This window comes from Salmo salar, chromosome 15 (assembly GCF_965601325.2).
Source record: "Salmo salar chromosome 15, fSalSal1, whole genome shotgun sequence".
NCBI classification, from domain to species: domain Eukaryota; kingdom Metazoa; phylum Chordata; class Actinopteri; order Salmoniformes; family Salmonidae; genus Salmo; species Salmo salar.
This window is the reverse complement of record NC_138305.1, coordinates 5,885,953-5,902,801: the sequence shown is the minus strand read 5'-3', so window position 1 is coordinate 5,902,801 and position 16,849 is coordinate 5,885,953. Positions and strand designations below refer to the sequence as shown.

At 43.0% G+C, this 16,849-nt stretch overlaps 1 protein-coding gene across 1 annotated transcript; it reads right to left on the bottom strand.

Moving 5' to 3' along the window:
- Positions 1-1,099: 1,099 nt before the first annotated feature.
- On the bottom strand, positions 1,100-3,315 carry LOC106570878 (C-X-C motif chemokine 11-1-like). Its single transcript, XM_014143446.3, has 4 exons — positions 3,200-3,315; positions 2,873-2,999; positions 2,140-2,233; positions 1,100-1,120 (listed from the first exon to the last, which is right to left on the bottom strand). Exons 1-4 carry the CDS (start codon positions 3,267-3,269, stop codon positions 1,100-1,102), a joined length of 312 nt encoding a protein of 103 aa, XP_013998921.1. The 5' UTR covers positions 3,270-3,315.
- Between the last annotated feature and the right edge of the window lie 13,534 nt (positions 3,316-16,849).

Sequence of the window (16,849 nt, the reverse complement as noted above, 5' to 3'; positions counted from 1 at the left end):
AGAATACATCTCACTCTACATAATGTGTTCCTTTAGGCTATGTTCTAAAAGACATCCCACTCTATATAATGTGTTCCTTTAGGCTATGTTCTAGAAGACATCCCACTCTACATAATGTGTTCCTTTAGGCTATGTTCTAGAAGACATCCCACTCTACATAATGTGTTCCTTTAGGCTATGTTCTAGAATACATCTCACTCTACATAATGTGTTCCTTTAGGCAATGTTCTAGAAGACATCTCACTCTACATAATGTGTTCCTTTAGGCTATGTTCTAGAAGACATCCCACTCTACATAATGTGTTCCTTTAGGCTATGTTCTAGAAGACATCCCACTCTACATGATGTGTTCCTTTAGGCAATGTTCTAGAAGACATCTCACTCTACATAATGTGTTCCTTTAGGCTATGTTCTAGAAGACATCTCACTCTACATAATGTGTTCCTTTAGGCAATGTTCTAGAAGACATCTCACTCTACATAATGTGTTCCTTTAGGGTATGTTCTAGAAGACATCTCACTCTACATAGTCTGTCATCTGACTATCATCATTATAGTGATATTTGGTGTGCTATCAAAGTCTAGATGAACAGAGGAAAAATAGACCAAAAAGTAGAGTCAAATGCGTCTTTATTAATTTGATAGAAAACATAAACAACACATATAGAATATACAGTATTTACACAGATGTTGATCATTTTGATAACTAAACAAAATGTAGAACATTTCAATTCTTGACCTTCCAAAATGAAAAAATATATCTACATATTTACATACTTTTTATATTTTCAATTGCATAAATGAACAATGAACAATTGAACATTCAAGAAAATATTAAACTGACTTAAAAAACTAAATATCAGCCTATTTAAGTTTCCATTGGAAGTTTTTATGAATGTCTCTCAAGTAGTAAGTGATATTGTGTAAGACATACTAATTTTGTCAATTTAAAAAAGGACTTTCTAAGGACCATTAAACAGTGTAAACGTATTCAGGCAGTCTTCAGGGCACTGTCTCAACTGTGGTAATTCATCAGGATTATCTCTCTCTCATGGTGCTCTCTGTTCCATCAAGTTCTTAGTGGAATTGGTGTCATTAGTTCACAGATTTACTGCACACTCCTGAAACAGAAAATAAATTATTATAATTATATAATTAATACATGTATTATTTATAAAACTACTAATAAATACAGATTCAAGATTCACTGACATACTGATGTACTGATATACTGACGTACGGACACTGATATACTGATACTGATCTACTGATGTACTGATATACATATATAGTGATGTACTCATATACTGATGTACTGCTATACTGATACTGATGTACTGACATACTGACATACTGATATACTGATACTAATATACTCATATACTGATGTATTGATACTGATATACTGACATACTGACGTACTGATATACTGATACTGATGTACTGATATAATGACATACTGATGCACTGATACTGATGTACTGACATACTGATACTGCTGTACTGATATACTGACATACGGATGTACTGACATACTGATATACTGATATACTGACGTACTGATATACTGATACTGACGTACTGACATACTGATGTACTGATATACTGACATAATGATGTACTGATGTACTGATATACTGATACTGATATACTGACATACTGATGTACTGACATACTGATGTACTGACATACTGATATACTGACGTACTGACGTACTGACATACTGACATACTGATATACTGATGTACTGACGTACTGACATACTGATATACTGATACTGATGTACTGACATACTGATGTACTGACATAATGATGTACTGATATACTGATACTGATATACTGACATAATGATATACTGATGTACTGATTTACTGATACTGATATACTGATGTACTGATATACTGACGTACTGACATACTGATGTATGGATATACTGATACTGATATACTGACATAATGATGTACTGATATACTGATGTACTGATATACTGATACTGATATACTGATGTACTGATTTACTGATATACTGACATAATGATGTACTGATATACTGATGTACTGATATACTGATACTGATATACTGATGTACTGATATACTGATGTACTAACATACTGATGTACGGATATACTGCAGTCCTCACCTTTTGTTTTTTCATTATTTTCTCAATGGTTTTCTTGGCAAATGGAGCCTCTGGATTCAGACACCTTTTCCCTTCTCCGTTCTTCAGAGTGACACTGAACACACATGGACAGACACTGCTGTTAGTACCATCACAACTTTGCAACTGAGCATAGAGATACAAAATATTATCTTACAACAGGTGTAAACAATTTCAATTGGTTAAAAATAAATAGTATGAATGAAAAAAGGAAACCGCACACTGTTCTTGATAGTATCACTGATATTTAATAAGCTTACGTATCGGCCTAACGGCCTTCGTCAAAAGCTCTGACCAAGGCCGTTAGGCCGATACGTAAGCTTATTAAATATCAGTGATACTATCAAGAACAGTGTGCGGTTTCCTTTTTTCATTCATCCTGTTTCAACTGTTGCCATGCACCTGTAACAAGATTGCTCAGATGTGCGAGTGCCTTTTGAATCTTGTTAAAAATAAATAGTAACATTTACCATTGTGTCCATCTACTGAGCTTGTCACAATATACACTGATATTAATATAGTACAGACAGACAATATGCACTGATATTAATATAGTTCAAACAGACAATATGCACTGATATTAATATAGTACAAACAGACAATATACACTGATATTAATATAGTACAAACAGACAATATGCACTGATATTAATATAGTACAAACAGATGGGCGGACAGACAGACATACAGACAGACACACAAACAGATTTCTTACATGATCTCCATGTTCCGGCAGGAGTGGCTGGAGGTGTACACTTCGAGCTTCTCAATGAGAACAGGTTTAACGTGGTTCACCATTCCATTCAGACACAGGCACCGAGCTTTAGAATGACCCACCTGGCCTGGGGATGACAAGAAAAGGTTATGACATGTTTGGTTATGGTGTGATTGCAGCTAAGAACTAAACTCTTCAGTCAGAAATCAAACGTAATATTTGACTACACTTTTCCCTGGCTTTGCAAGTTGCTTCATATGCTACAGATTTCTAATAAAGATGTCAAAGATATTATAAATATAATTCAAAATATTTCATAGATGTTACCTTCAACATTGACCAGGAGCAGACAGGCCAGGAAGCTGATGAGGACTGTTGATGTTATCATGTTGGTCATGGATACTGCTTCTTCAGTTTCTTTAAGAGTCTGGATGGACAGCTCAGTCAAGTGATGGATGTTGTGAATGGAGGAGAGCTTGGCTTGTATTTACAGTATACTGTATTTATAGTAAGCCCTGCCCATGTGAACCTTTCTCTGGCAGTGGCAATAGATGTAAACATACTGCCGCTTTCAAGGAGCGGGACTCTTTCCCGGAGGCTTATAAGAAATCCAGCTTTCAAATGAACCATCAAACAGGCAAAGCATAAATACAGGACTAAGATTGAATCATACTATACCGGCTCCAACGCTTGTCTGATGTGGCAGGGCTTGCAAACTATTATGGAGCCATGAGCTTTCCATTGACACAAGCCTACCAGACGAGCTAAACTACTTCTATGCGCTTCGAGGCAAGCAACACTGAAGCATGCATGAGAGCACCAGCTGTTCCAGATGACAGTGTGATCACGCTCGGCGTAGCCGATGTGAGAAAGACCTTTAAGCAGGTCAACATTCACAAGGCCTCAGCGCCAGACAGAATACCAGGACGTGTACTGCGAGCATGTGCTGACTAGCTGGCAAGTCTTTTCACTGACATTTTCAACCTATCCCTGGCCGATTCTATAATACCTACATGTTTCAAGCAGACCATCATAGTCCCTGTGTCCAAGAACACCAAGGTAACCTGCCTAAATGACTACCGAACCGTAGCACTCACATCTGTTGCCATGAAGTGCTTTGAAAGGCTGGTCATGGCTCACATCAACACCATCATCCCAGAAACGTTAGATCCACTCCAATTTGCATACCGCCCCAAAAGATCAACAGATGACACAATCTCTACTGCACTCAATACTGCCCTTTCCCACCTGGACAAAAGGAACACCTATATGAGAATTCTGTCAAAACGTTCTACAGCTGCACCATCGAGAGCATCTTGACTGGTTCCATCACTGCCTGGTATGGCAACCGCTCAGCCTCCGACCGCAAGGCGCTACAGAGGGTAGTGCGTATGGCCCAGTATATCACTGGGGCCAAGCCTCCTGCCATCCAGGACCTCGATACTAGGTGGTGTCAGAGGAAGGCCCTACAAATTGCCAAAGACTCCAGTTACTCTAGTCATAGACTGTTCTCTCTGCTACCGCATGGCAAGTGGTACCGGAGCGCCAAGTCTAGGTCCAAAAGCTTCTTAACAGCTTCTACCCCCAAGCCATAAAACTGCTGAACAGCTAATTAAATGGCTACCCAGGCTATTTGCCTTCAGTTCCCCCCCCCCCCTTTTTTTATTAAGCTACTGCTACTTGCTGCTACTCACTGCTGCTACTCACTTTACCCCTTCCTACATGTACATATTACTTCAATTACCTCAACTAACCTGTACCCCACACATAGACTCAGTGCCAGTACACCCTGTATATAGCCTCATTATTGTTATTTATTGTTGCTCTTTTAATTTTTACTTTAGTTTATTTAGTAAATACTTGCATTGTTGGTTAAGGGCTTGTAAGCATTTCACAGTCTGCACCTGTTTTATTCGGTACATGTGACCAATACAATTAGATTTATATGTTTACCATGCCAATAAAGCCCTTCGAATTGAATTGAGAGGGTGTTCCCCTTTTCTCTGTCTCAGCTCCTTTCTCCTTTTCCCTGCTTCTCCTTTCACACAGGATTTCCGTTTCTCAGAAACACTCTCTCTGACAGTGAACTTTGGGGCATGTTTAAGGCAGAGAGATGATACAGATTGTCTTTCTACCACATCCCAAATGGCCCCCTATTCCCTATACAGTGCACTACTTTTGACCAGAGCCCTATTTTCTATATAGTGCACTTCTTTTGACCAGAGCACTATGGACAATGGTCAGAAGTAGTGCGGTGAATAGAGAATAAGGTGCCATTTGCGGCAAACGCTGCAGAAGTTAACCATGGCCTTCGTGGCTACTTCTCCATGATGTCAAAGATCACGACGTCAGGCAAAACCCTAAGACGCTTTTGGCACCACTTAAAGGCGTCCTCATAACTCCCATGCGAAACAGTTCATACATATGTTATGACAACATTTTAAGGAAGTATATACTGGTCACAGTGTCTCAAGAGGGACAAACTACTATTTCAGCATTTTTTCAAATTAAGGTATTTTAACGGAGTATGCGAGGCACAGATGTTCCGAGTTCTGCTAGGAGCTAACCTAATATAGCAAGCATAAAAAAAACGCCTGAAACTAGATACCTTAAAAATCTAAATACATTTCATGTTGACGTTCTGGTGTTGTTTGGGCAATTTAAGGTATCGATTGGGGACCTTGTAGAGGAATGTAACTGTTTTCCTGGTTGATTTGTGATGCTTTACTTGTGCTTCCCATGACTGTGTTTTTGTATTTGAATGTGTCTGTATATATATATATATATATATATATATATATATATATATATATATATATATATATATATATATATATATATACTGCTCAAAAAAATAAAGGGAACACTAAAATAACACATCCTAGATCTGAATGAATGAAATAATCTTATTAAATACTTTTTTCTTTACATAGTTGAATGTGCTGACAACAAAATCACACAAAAATAATAAATGGAAATCCAATTTATCAACCCATGGAGGTCTGGATTTGGAGTCACACTCAAAATTAAAGTGGAAAACCACACTACAGGCTGATCCAACTTTGATGTAATGTCCTTAAAACAAGTCAAAATGAGGCTCAGTAGTGTGTGTGGCCTCCACGTGCCTGTATGACCTCCCTACAATGCCTGGGCATGCTCCTGATGAGGTGGCGGATGGTCTCCTGAGGGATCTCCTCCCAGACCTGGACTAAAGCATCCGCCAACTCCTGGACAGTCTGTGGTGCAACGCGGCGTTGGTGGATGGAGCAAGACATGATGTCCCAGATGTGCTCAATTGGATTCAGGTCTGGGGAACGGGCGGGCCAGTCCATAGCATCAATGCCTTCCTCTTGCAGGAACTGCTGACACACTCCAGCCACATGAGGTCTAGCATTGTCTTGCATTAGGAGGAACCCAGGGCCAACCGCACCAGCATATGGTCTCACAAGGGGTCTGAGGATCTCATCTCGGTACCTAATGGCAGTCAGGCTACCTCTGGCGAGCACATGGAGGGCTGTGCGGCCCCCCAAAGAAATACCACCCCACACTATGACTGACCCACCGCCAAACCGGTCATGCTGGAGGATGTTGCAGGCAGCAGAACGTTCTCCACGGCGTCTGCAGACTCTGTCACGTCTGTCACTTGTGCTCAGTGTGAACCTGCTTTCATCTGTGAAGAGCACAGGGCGCCAGTGGCAAATTTGAAAATCTTGGTGTTCTCTGGCAAATGCCAAACGTCCTGCATGGTGTTGGGCTGTAAGCACAACCCCCACCTGTGGACGTCGGGCCCTCATACCACCCTCATGGAGTCTGTTTCTGACCGTTTGAGCAGACACATGCACATTTGTGGCCTGCTGGAGGCCATTTTGCAGGGCTCTGGCAGTACTCCTCCTGCTCCTCCTTGCACAAAGGCGGAGGTAGCGGTCCTGCTGCTGGGTTGTTGCCCTCATACGGCCTCCTCCACGTCTCCTGATGTACTGGCCTGTCTCCTGGTAGCGCCTCCATGCTCTGGACACTACGCTGACAGACACAGCAAACCTTCTTGCCACAGCTCGCATTGAAGTGCCATCCTGGATGAGCTGCACTACCTGAGCCACTTGTGTGGGTTGTAGACTCCGTCTCATGCTACCACTAGAGTGAAAGCACCGCCAGCATTCAAAAGTGACCAAAACATCAGCCAGGAAGCTTAGGAACTGAGAAGTGGTCTGTGGTCACCACCTGCAGAACCACTCCTTTGTTGGGGGTGTCTTGCTAATTGCCTATAATTTCCACCTGTTGTCTATTCCATTTGGTCAAGGGCAGTCAGGTCTGGAGTGAACCAAGGGCTATATCTGTTCTTAGTTCTGCATTTTTTGAAAGGGTCATGCTATGATGGTGAGGAAATTACTTTTAAAGAACGACCAGGCATCCTCGACTGACGGGATGAGGTCAATATCTTTCCAGGATACCCGGGCCAAGTCGATTAGAAAGGCCTGCTCGCAGAAGTGTTTTAGGGAGCGTTTGACAGTGATGAGGGGTGGTCGTTTGACCGGGGACCCATAGCTGATACAGGCAATGTGGCAGTGATCGCTGAGATCCTGATTGAAAACAGCAGAGGTGTATTTGGAAGGCAAGTTGGTCAGGATAATGTCTATGAGGGTGCCCATGTTTACGGATTTAGGGTTGCACCTGGTGGGTTCCTTGATGATTTCTGTGAGATTGAGGGTATCTAGCTTAGATTGTAGGACTGCAAGGGTGTTAAGCATATTCCAGTTTCAATTCACATATGGTATCCAGGGCACAGCTGGGAGCGGAGAGGGGTCGGTAACAGGCAGCAACAGTGAGAGACTTATTTCTGGAGAGATTAATTTTTTTAATTAGAAGTTCGAACTGTTTGGGTATAGACCTGGAAGGTATGACAGAACTTTGCAGGCTATCTCTGCAGTAGATTGCAACTCCTCCCCCTTTGGCAGTTCTATCCTGATGGAAAATGTTGTAGTTGTGGATGGAAACCTCAGAATTTTTGGTGGCCTTCCTAAGCCAGGATTCAGACACGGCAAGGACATCAGGGTTGGTGGAGTGTGCTAAAGCAGTGAGTAAAACAAACTTAAGGAGGAGGCTTCTGATGTTAACATGCATGAAACCAAGGCTTTTTTGGTTACAGAAGTCAACAAATGAGGGTGCCTGGGGAGACACACGGCCTGGGTTAACCTCCACATCACCCGAGGAACAGAGGAGGAGTAGGATGAGGGTACGGCTAAAGGCTATCACAACTGGTCGTCTAGTGCGTTGGGGACATTTACATTTACATTTACATTTAAGTCATTTAGCAGACGCTCTTATCCAGAGCGACTTACAAATTGGTGCATTCACCTTATGATATCCAGTGGAACAACCACTTTACAATAGTGCATCTAAATCTTTTAAGGGGGGTTAGAAGGATTACTTTATCCTATCCCAGGTATTCCTTAAAGAGGTGGGGTTTCAGGTGTCTCCGGAAGGTGGTGATTGACTCCGCTGTCCTGGCGTCGTGAGGGAGCTTGTTCCACCATTGGGGTGCCAGAGCAGCGAACAGTTTTGACTGGGCTGAGCGGGAACTGTGCTTCCTCAGAGGTAGGGAGGCGAGCAGGCCAGAGGTGGATGAACGCAGTGCCCTTGTTTGGGTGTAGGGCCTGATCAGAGCCTGAAGGTACGGAGGTGCCGTTCCCCTCACAGCTCCATAGGCAAGCACCATGGTCTTGTAGCGGATGCGAGCTTCGACTGGAAGCCAGTGGAGAGAGCGGAGGAGTGGGGTGACGTGAGAGAACTTGGGAAGGTTGAACACCAGACGGGCTGCGGCGTTCTGGATGAGTTGTAAGGGTTTAATGGCACAAGCAGGGAGCCCAGCCAACAACGAGTTGCAGTAATCCAGACGGGAGATGACAAGTGCCTGGATTAGGACCTGCGCCGCTTCCTGTGTGAGGCAGGGTCGTACTCTGCGAATGTTGTAGAGCATGAACCTACAGGATCGGGTCACCGCCTTGATGTTAGTAGAGAACGACAGGGTGTTGTCCAGGGTCACGCCGAGGCTCTTAGCACTCTGGGAGGAGGACACAAGGGAGTTGTCAACCGTGATGGCGAGATCATGGAACGGGCAGTCCTTCCCCGGGAGGAAGAGCAGCTCCGTCTTGCCGAGGTTCAGCTTGAGGTGGTGATCCGTCATCCACACTGATATGTCTGCCAGACATGCAGTGATGCGATTCGCCACCTGGTTGTCAGAAGGGGGAAAGGAGAAGATTAATTGTGTGTCATCAGCATAGCAATGATATGAGAGACCATGTGAGGATATGACAGAGCCAAGTGACTTGGTGTATAGCGAGAATAGGAGAGGGCCTAGAACAGAGACCTGGGGGACACCAGTGGTGAGAGCACGTGGTGCGGAGACAGATTCTCGCCATGCCACCTGGTAGGAGCGACCTGTCAGGTAGGACGCAATCCAAGCGTGGGCCGCGCCGGAGATGCCCAGGTCGGAGAGGGTGGAGAGGAGGATCTGATGGTTCACAGTATCAAAGGCAGCAGATAGGTCTAGAAGGATGAGAGCAGAGGAGAGAGAGTTAGCTTTAGCAGTGCGGAGAGCCTCCGTGACACAGAGAAGAGCAGTCTCAGTTGAATGCCCAGTCTTGAAACCTGACTGATTAGGATCAAGAAGGTCATTCTGAGAGAGATAGCAAGAGAGCTGGCCAAGGACGGCACGTTCAAGAGTTTTGGAGAGAAAGGAAAGAAGGGATACTGGTCTGTAGTTGTTGACATCGGAGGGATCGAGTGTAGGTTTTTTCAGAAGGGGTGCAACTCTCGCTCTCTTGAAGACGGAAGGGACGTAGCCAGCGGTCAAGGATGAGTTGATGAGCGAGGTGAGGTAGGGGAGAAGGTCTCCGGAAATGGTCTGGAGAAGAGAGGAGGGGATAGGGTCAAGTGGGCAGGTTGTTGGGCGGCCGGCCGTCACAAGACGCAAGATTTCATCTGGAGAGAGAGGGGAGAAAGAGGTCAAAGCACAGGGTAGGGCAGTGTGAGCAGGACCAGCGGTGTCGTTTGACTTAGCAAATGAGGATCGGATGTCGTCAACCTTCTTTTCAAAATGGTTGACGAAGTCATCCGCAGAGAGGGAGGAGGATTCAGGAGGGAGGAGAAGGTAGCGAAGAGCTTCCTAGGGTTAGAGGCAGATGCTTGGAGTTTAGAGTGGTAGAAAGTGGCTTTAGCAGCAGAGACAGAAGAGGAAAATGTAGAGAGGAGGGAGTGAAAGGATGCCAGGTCCGCAGGGAGGCGAGTTTTCCTCCATTTCCGCTCGGCTGCCCGGAGCCCTGTTCTGTGAGCTCGCAGTGAGTCGTCGAGCCACAGAGCAGGAGGGGGGGACCGAGCCGGCCTGGAGGATAGGGGACAGAGGAAATCAAAGGATGCAGAGAGGGAGGAGAGGAGGGTTGAGGAGGCAGAATCAGGAGATAGGTTGGAGAAGGTTTGAGCAGAGGGAAGAGATGATAGGATGGAAGAGGAGAGAGTAGCGGGAGAGAGAGAGCGAAGGTTGGGAAGGCGCAATACCATCCGAGTAGGGGCAGAGTGAGAAGTGTTGGATGAGAGCGAGAGGGAAAAGGATACAAGGTAGTGGTCGGAGACTTGGAGGGGAGTTGCAATGAGATTAGTGGAAGAACAGCATCTAGTAAAGATGAGGTCAAGCGTATTGCCTGCCTTGTGAGTAGGGGGGGAAGGTGAGAGGGTGAGCTCAAAAGAGGAGAGGAGTGGAAAGAAGGAGGCAGAGAGGAATGAGTCAAAGGTAGACGTGGGGAGGTTAAAGTCACCCAGAATTGTGAGAGGTGAGCCATCCTCAGGAAAGGAACTTATCAAGGCGTCAAGCTCATTGATGAACTCTCCAAGGGAACCTGGAGGGCGATAAATGATAAGGATGTTAAGCTTGAAAGGGCTGGTAACTGTGACAGCATGGAATTCAAATGAGGAGATAGACAGATGGGTCCGGGGAGAAAGAGAGAATGTCCACTTGGGAGAGATGAGGATTCCAGTGCCACCACCCCGCTGGCTCGATGCTCTAGGGGTATGCGAGAAAACGTAGGCAGACGAGGAGAGAGCAGTAGGAGTAGCAGTGTTCTCTGTGGTAATCCATGTTTCCGTCAGAGAATAAAAGGAGCAGATTTCTGGGCGTGGTAGAATAGATTCAGGACATAATGTACAGACAGGGGTATGGTGGGGTGTGGGTACAGTGGAGGTAAACCCAGACATTGAGTGATGATAAGAGAGGTTGCATCTCTGGACGCGTTAGTTATGCTGGGTCAGGTCACCGCATGTGTGGGAGGTGGGACAAAGGAGGTATCTGAGGCATGTTCAGTGGGACTAGGGGCTCCGCAGTAAACTGAAACAAAGACAACTATCCTAAACAACAATATTGCCATTTGAGAGAGACATAAATGTTCTAATGCCTCCTCACAGCAAAATCTGCAGAGCTGGGAAGATTGTATCCCACATATATATAACATTCTATTGGTTGCAAGAATTTTGTATAGTAATTTAACTTGAAAGATTTGAAGTTTGTATCCGGCGTTGTTTGCGTATCAATTCATAAACCATGTGCCATGGAATGGGTACATCGAAAATGTCTTCCCAACTATTTTGCAATTTATATGGCACAGCTGTCAGTTTTTTGGTCCGAAACGAAATTGGTTTATGTTCTTATTTATCACACTTTTCTTTAACCATTTATGTTCTTTAATGCAGGGCCGACATACAAGTTCCTTACTTTTTTCCCTTTCTATTTTCCTCTTCCATTTTTGTGGTAATGCAATCACACTGCCCTAGCCCATCTGGACAAGAGGAATGCCTATGTAAGAATGCTGTTCATTGAATACAGCTCAGCATTTAACACCATAGTACCCTCCAAACTCGTCATTAAGCTCGAGAACCCTGGGTCTCGACCCTGCCCTATGCAACTGGGTCCTGGACTTCCTGACGGGCCGTCCCCAGGTGGTGAGGGTAGGAGACAGCATCTCCACCCCGCTGATCCTCAACACTGGGGCCCCACAAGAGTGCGTTCTCAGTCCTCTCCTGTACTCCCTGTTCACCCATGACTGCGTGGCCATGCACGCCTCCAACTCAATCATCAAGTTTGCAGATGACACTACAGTGGTAGGCTTGATTACCAACAACGACGAGACGGCCTACAGGGAGGAGGTGAGGTCCCTCAGCGTGTGGTGTCAGGAAAATAACCTCACACTCAATGTCAACAAAACAAAGGAGATGATCGTGGACTTCAGGAAACAGCAGAGAGAGCAGCCCCCTATCCACATCGATGGAACAGTAGTGGAGAAGGTGGAAAGTTTTAAGTTCCTTGGCGTACACATCACAGACAAACTGAAATGGTCCACTAACACAGACAGCGTGGTGAAGAAGCCGCAGCAGCGCCTCTTCAACCTCAGGAGGCTGAAGAAATTTGGCTTGTCACCAAAAACACTCACAAACTTTTACAGATGCACAATCGAGAGCATCATGTCAGGCTATATCACTGCCTGGTACGGCAACTGCTCCGCCCACAACCGTAAGGCTCTCCAGAGGGTAGTGAGGTCTGCACAACGCATCACCGGGGGCAAACTACCTGCCCTCCAGGACACCTACACCACCCGATGTCACAGGAAGGCCAAAAAGATCATCAAGGACAACAACCACCCAAGCCACTGCCTGTTCACCCCGCTATCATCCAGAAGGCGAAGTCAGTACAGGTGCATCAAAGCAGGGACCGAGAGACTGAAAAACAGCTTCTATCTCAAGGCCATCAGACTGTTAAACAGCCATCACTAACATTGAGTGGCTGCTGCCAACATACTGACTCATCTCTAGCCACTTTAATAATACAAAATTGGATGTAATAAATGTATCACTAGCCACTTCAAACAATGCCACTTTATATAGTGTTTACATACCCTACATTACTCATCTCATATGTATATACTGTACTCTATACCATCTACTGCATCTTGCCTATGCTGTTCGGCCATCGCTCATCCATATATTTTTATGTACATATTCTTATTCATTCCTTTACACACAAGGTTGTTGTTGTGAAATTGTTAGATTACTTGTTAGAAATTACTGCATTGTCGTAACTAGAAGCACAAGCATTTCGCTACACTCGCATTAAAACCTCTTCAGCGTCTCATCCCGTCAGCGGGATCAAAATCCAGTGAAAAATCATATCGCCAATTAGCATTAAAAAAAATCATAATTAAAAAAAAATAATAATAATATATATATTTTTTTTTTATAGATACACCTCTCCTGAATCGACCCACGTCGTCCGATTTCAAAAAGGTTTTACAGGAAAAGCAAATCATTAGATTATGTTAGATGAGTCCATCGTAAAAAGCAGCAACAGAGCCATTTTCCGACCAACCACTTGCATCACATATAACCAAAAAACAGCTAAATGCAGCACTAACCTTTTACAAACTTCATCAGATGACACACCTAGGACATCATGTTATACAATGCATGCATTCTTTTGTTCAATAAAGGTCATATTTATATATAAAAACAGCATTTTACATCGGCGTCTGACGTTGACTAAATAATTTCCCCTCAAATGCGTCCCGGTAAACAATGCTACAATTCCCTAAATTACTATCCGATAACGATTTTTTAAATTTATATTGTCAATCTAACATTTATAGATGAATATCTCTTGAGAACACCTGTCATACCAGATTTTAAATTAACTTTACTGGGTAATCACACTTTGCAATACTCAGAAAATGAGCTAATATACAGAGCTCGGCGCCATCTTGGAACAATCGCATGTCACATCTCATCTTGTATAATATTGTCAGTAATCGCCTACCTTTAGTTGTCTTCATCAGAAAGCATCCCAGGTCCACAACAGATGTATTTTCGGTCGAAAAAGTCCATACTTCACGTTCCATTAGCCTGCTGTTGGTAGCGCGTCCTAGGGCTCTCTCCAAGCGCAGGGCTGAAGTTCCGGATAAAATGAGATTCTCCCGCCTGTAGGTTCGTTCAAACATGTCAAACGTTGTAAAACATTAATCTTCAGGGCCTGTAACACCAAGAGAGCCAATAAGATTCGAGGGGGATGATTTCATTGCCTTTAAAACCGTTTCCAAAGGTGGGGGTAGACATGGCCGCTGGCGTCATAATGGTGATGGCCCATCCCCTGTGACCAATTTCCAATGACTCTCATTCACTGAGTTTCGACTGTATAAGGCTCAAACCACTGTGAAAAGACTGGCGACATCTAGTGGAAGCAATAGGAAGTGCTCACTGAACCATGGTTAACGGTGTGATTTATAGGGAAAGATGAGAAGTCGAGTCCACAATTCTGAATTCCACTTCCTGTTTCAATCGGTCTCGGGGTTTTGACTGCCATTTGAGTTCTGTTATACTCACAGACACCATTAAAACAGTTTTAGAAACTGTAGGGTGTTTTCTATCCATATATAATAAGTATATGCATGCCCTAGCTTCTGAGTTTGATTAGTAGGCCGTTGAAAATGGGAACGATTTTTTTTCAAAATGCGCTGTGGCGCCCCCTATCCTAGGGTATCCTCAAGAGGTTTTAACATCTGCTAACCATGTGTATGTGACAAATAAAATTTGATTTGAATTGATTTGATTTACAATTAGTTGGTTGTAATTTTGGGTAGAGCAGACATTTCCATATGTCTGTGTTAGTTGCATGTGTGACATACCTCCACCAGTCCTATTTATGATTTTATTCACTAAAATTATACCTTTTTAAAAATGTATTCGAAAAATACTCATTTTTGATCAATTAGTATATTTGGGTTTAACCACAATATTTGTTGTTTGTCTTTTTAGAACAAACTGAAATTGCAACCAACTTTCTAAGGCTTGTTTAAAAAATAACAATATTTTGGAGATTATTTCCTTTTCAAACAACCGAAAGTGAGCAGTTGTAATCTGAATAAAGGGGAAAAGGCCATTCCTGAACATAGGATGAGACATTCCTACCAATTTACTCAGTTTGGATTTAAGTATAACTTTTGTATAACTGATGCCTTTAGTGCGAGGTCTAATGCTTTAATATGTAATAATTTCTGCCCTCCGAATTCATATTTGTTATATAAATAGGCCCTTTTAATTTTGTCTGGCTTGCCATTCCAAATAAAATTGAATATTTTTTGTTCATATAATTTAAAAAGCAGGTCTCTAGGTGTAGGCAAAACCATAAGCAAATAGGTTAACTGTGATATGACTAAAGAGTTAATCAGGGCGATTTTTCCACAAATAGACAGGTATTTTCCTTTCCATGGTAGCAAGATCTTATCTATTTTTGCTAACTTTCTATAAAAATGTATTGTAGTGAGATCATTTCTTTCTTTTGGGATTTGTATACTGAGTATGTCCACATCTCCGTCAGACCAGTTAACTGGTAAACTACACGGTAATTCAAAATTAGCATTTTTTTGTGATCCAATACGTGATATAGTACACTTATCATAATTTGGTTTTAATCCAGAGAGGATAGCAAAAGTATCTAGATCCTCTATGAGGCCGTGGAGAGATTCTAATTGTGGTTTTAAAAGAAAACATGAATAATCAGCGTACAATGACACCGTAGTTTTTAAGCCACGGATTTATAATCCCTTAATATTATTGTTGGATCCAATTTTAACAGCTAACATTTCGATGGCAATAATAAATATATATGTCGATAGTGGACAACCTTGTTTCCCCAGATTCCCCAAAATTGAAATATTCTAGGCATTTATATATAAACTCCCGTCATACTTCCTCAAACGCCTTTTCAAAATCAGCTATGAAAACCAGGCCTGGTGTCCCCGATATTTCATGGTATTCTATTGTTTCCAGTATTTGTCTTATATTATCTCCAATGTATCGTCCATGTAAAAAACCTGTCTGATTAGGATGAATAATATGTGACAATTTTTTTATTCTATGCACCAAGCATTTTGCTGGGATTTTTCCATCACAACACTGAAGTGTAAGAGGCCTACAATTTTTTAAATGGACTGGATCTTTATATACAGTTGAAGTTGGAAGTTTACATACACCTCAGCCAAATACATTTAAACTCTCAATTCCTGACATTTAATCCTGGTAAAAGTTCCCTGTCTTAGGTCAGTTAGGATCACCATTTTATTTTAAGAATATGAAATGTCAGGTAATAGTTGAGAGAATGGTTTATTTCAGCTTTAACTTCCATCATCACATTCCCAGTGGGTCAGAAGTTTACACTCAATTAGTATTTGGTAGCATTTCCTTTAAATTGTTTAACTTGGGTCAAACGTTCCAGGTAGCCTTCCACAAGCGTCCCACAATAAGTTGGGTGAATTTTGGCCCATTCCTCCTGACAGAGCTGGTGTAACTGAGTCAGATTTGTAGGCTTGGGGTCATTATTCATTTGGAAGACCCATTTGCGTCCAAGCTTTAACTTCCTGACTGATGTCTTGAGATGTTGCTTCAATATATCCACATACTTGTCCTCCCTCATGATGCCATCTATTTTGTGAAGTGCACCAGTCCCTCCTGCAGCAAAGCACCCCCACAATATGATACTGCCACCCCAGTGCTTCACGGTTGGGATGGTGTTCTTCAGCTTGCAAGCCTCCACCTTTTTCCTCCAAACATACAATGGTCATTATGTCAAAACAGTTTTATTTTTGTTTTATCAGACCAGAGGACATTTCTCCAAAAAAGTACGACCTTTGTCCCCATGTGCAGTTGCAAACCATAGTCTGGCTTTTTTTATGGTGGTTTTGGAGCAGTGGCTTCTTTCTTGCTGAACGGCCTTTCAGGTCGAAATAGGATTCGTTTTAGTGTGTATATATATATATATATACACTTTTGTACCAGTGTCCTCCAGCATCTTCACTAGGTCCTTTGCTGTTGTTCTGGGATTGATTTGCACTTTTCGCACCAAAGTACGTTCATCTCTAGGAGACAGAACGCATCTCCTTCCTGAGCGGC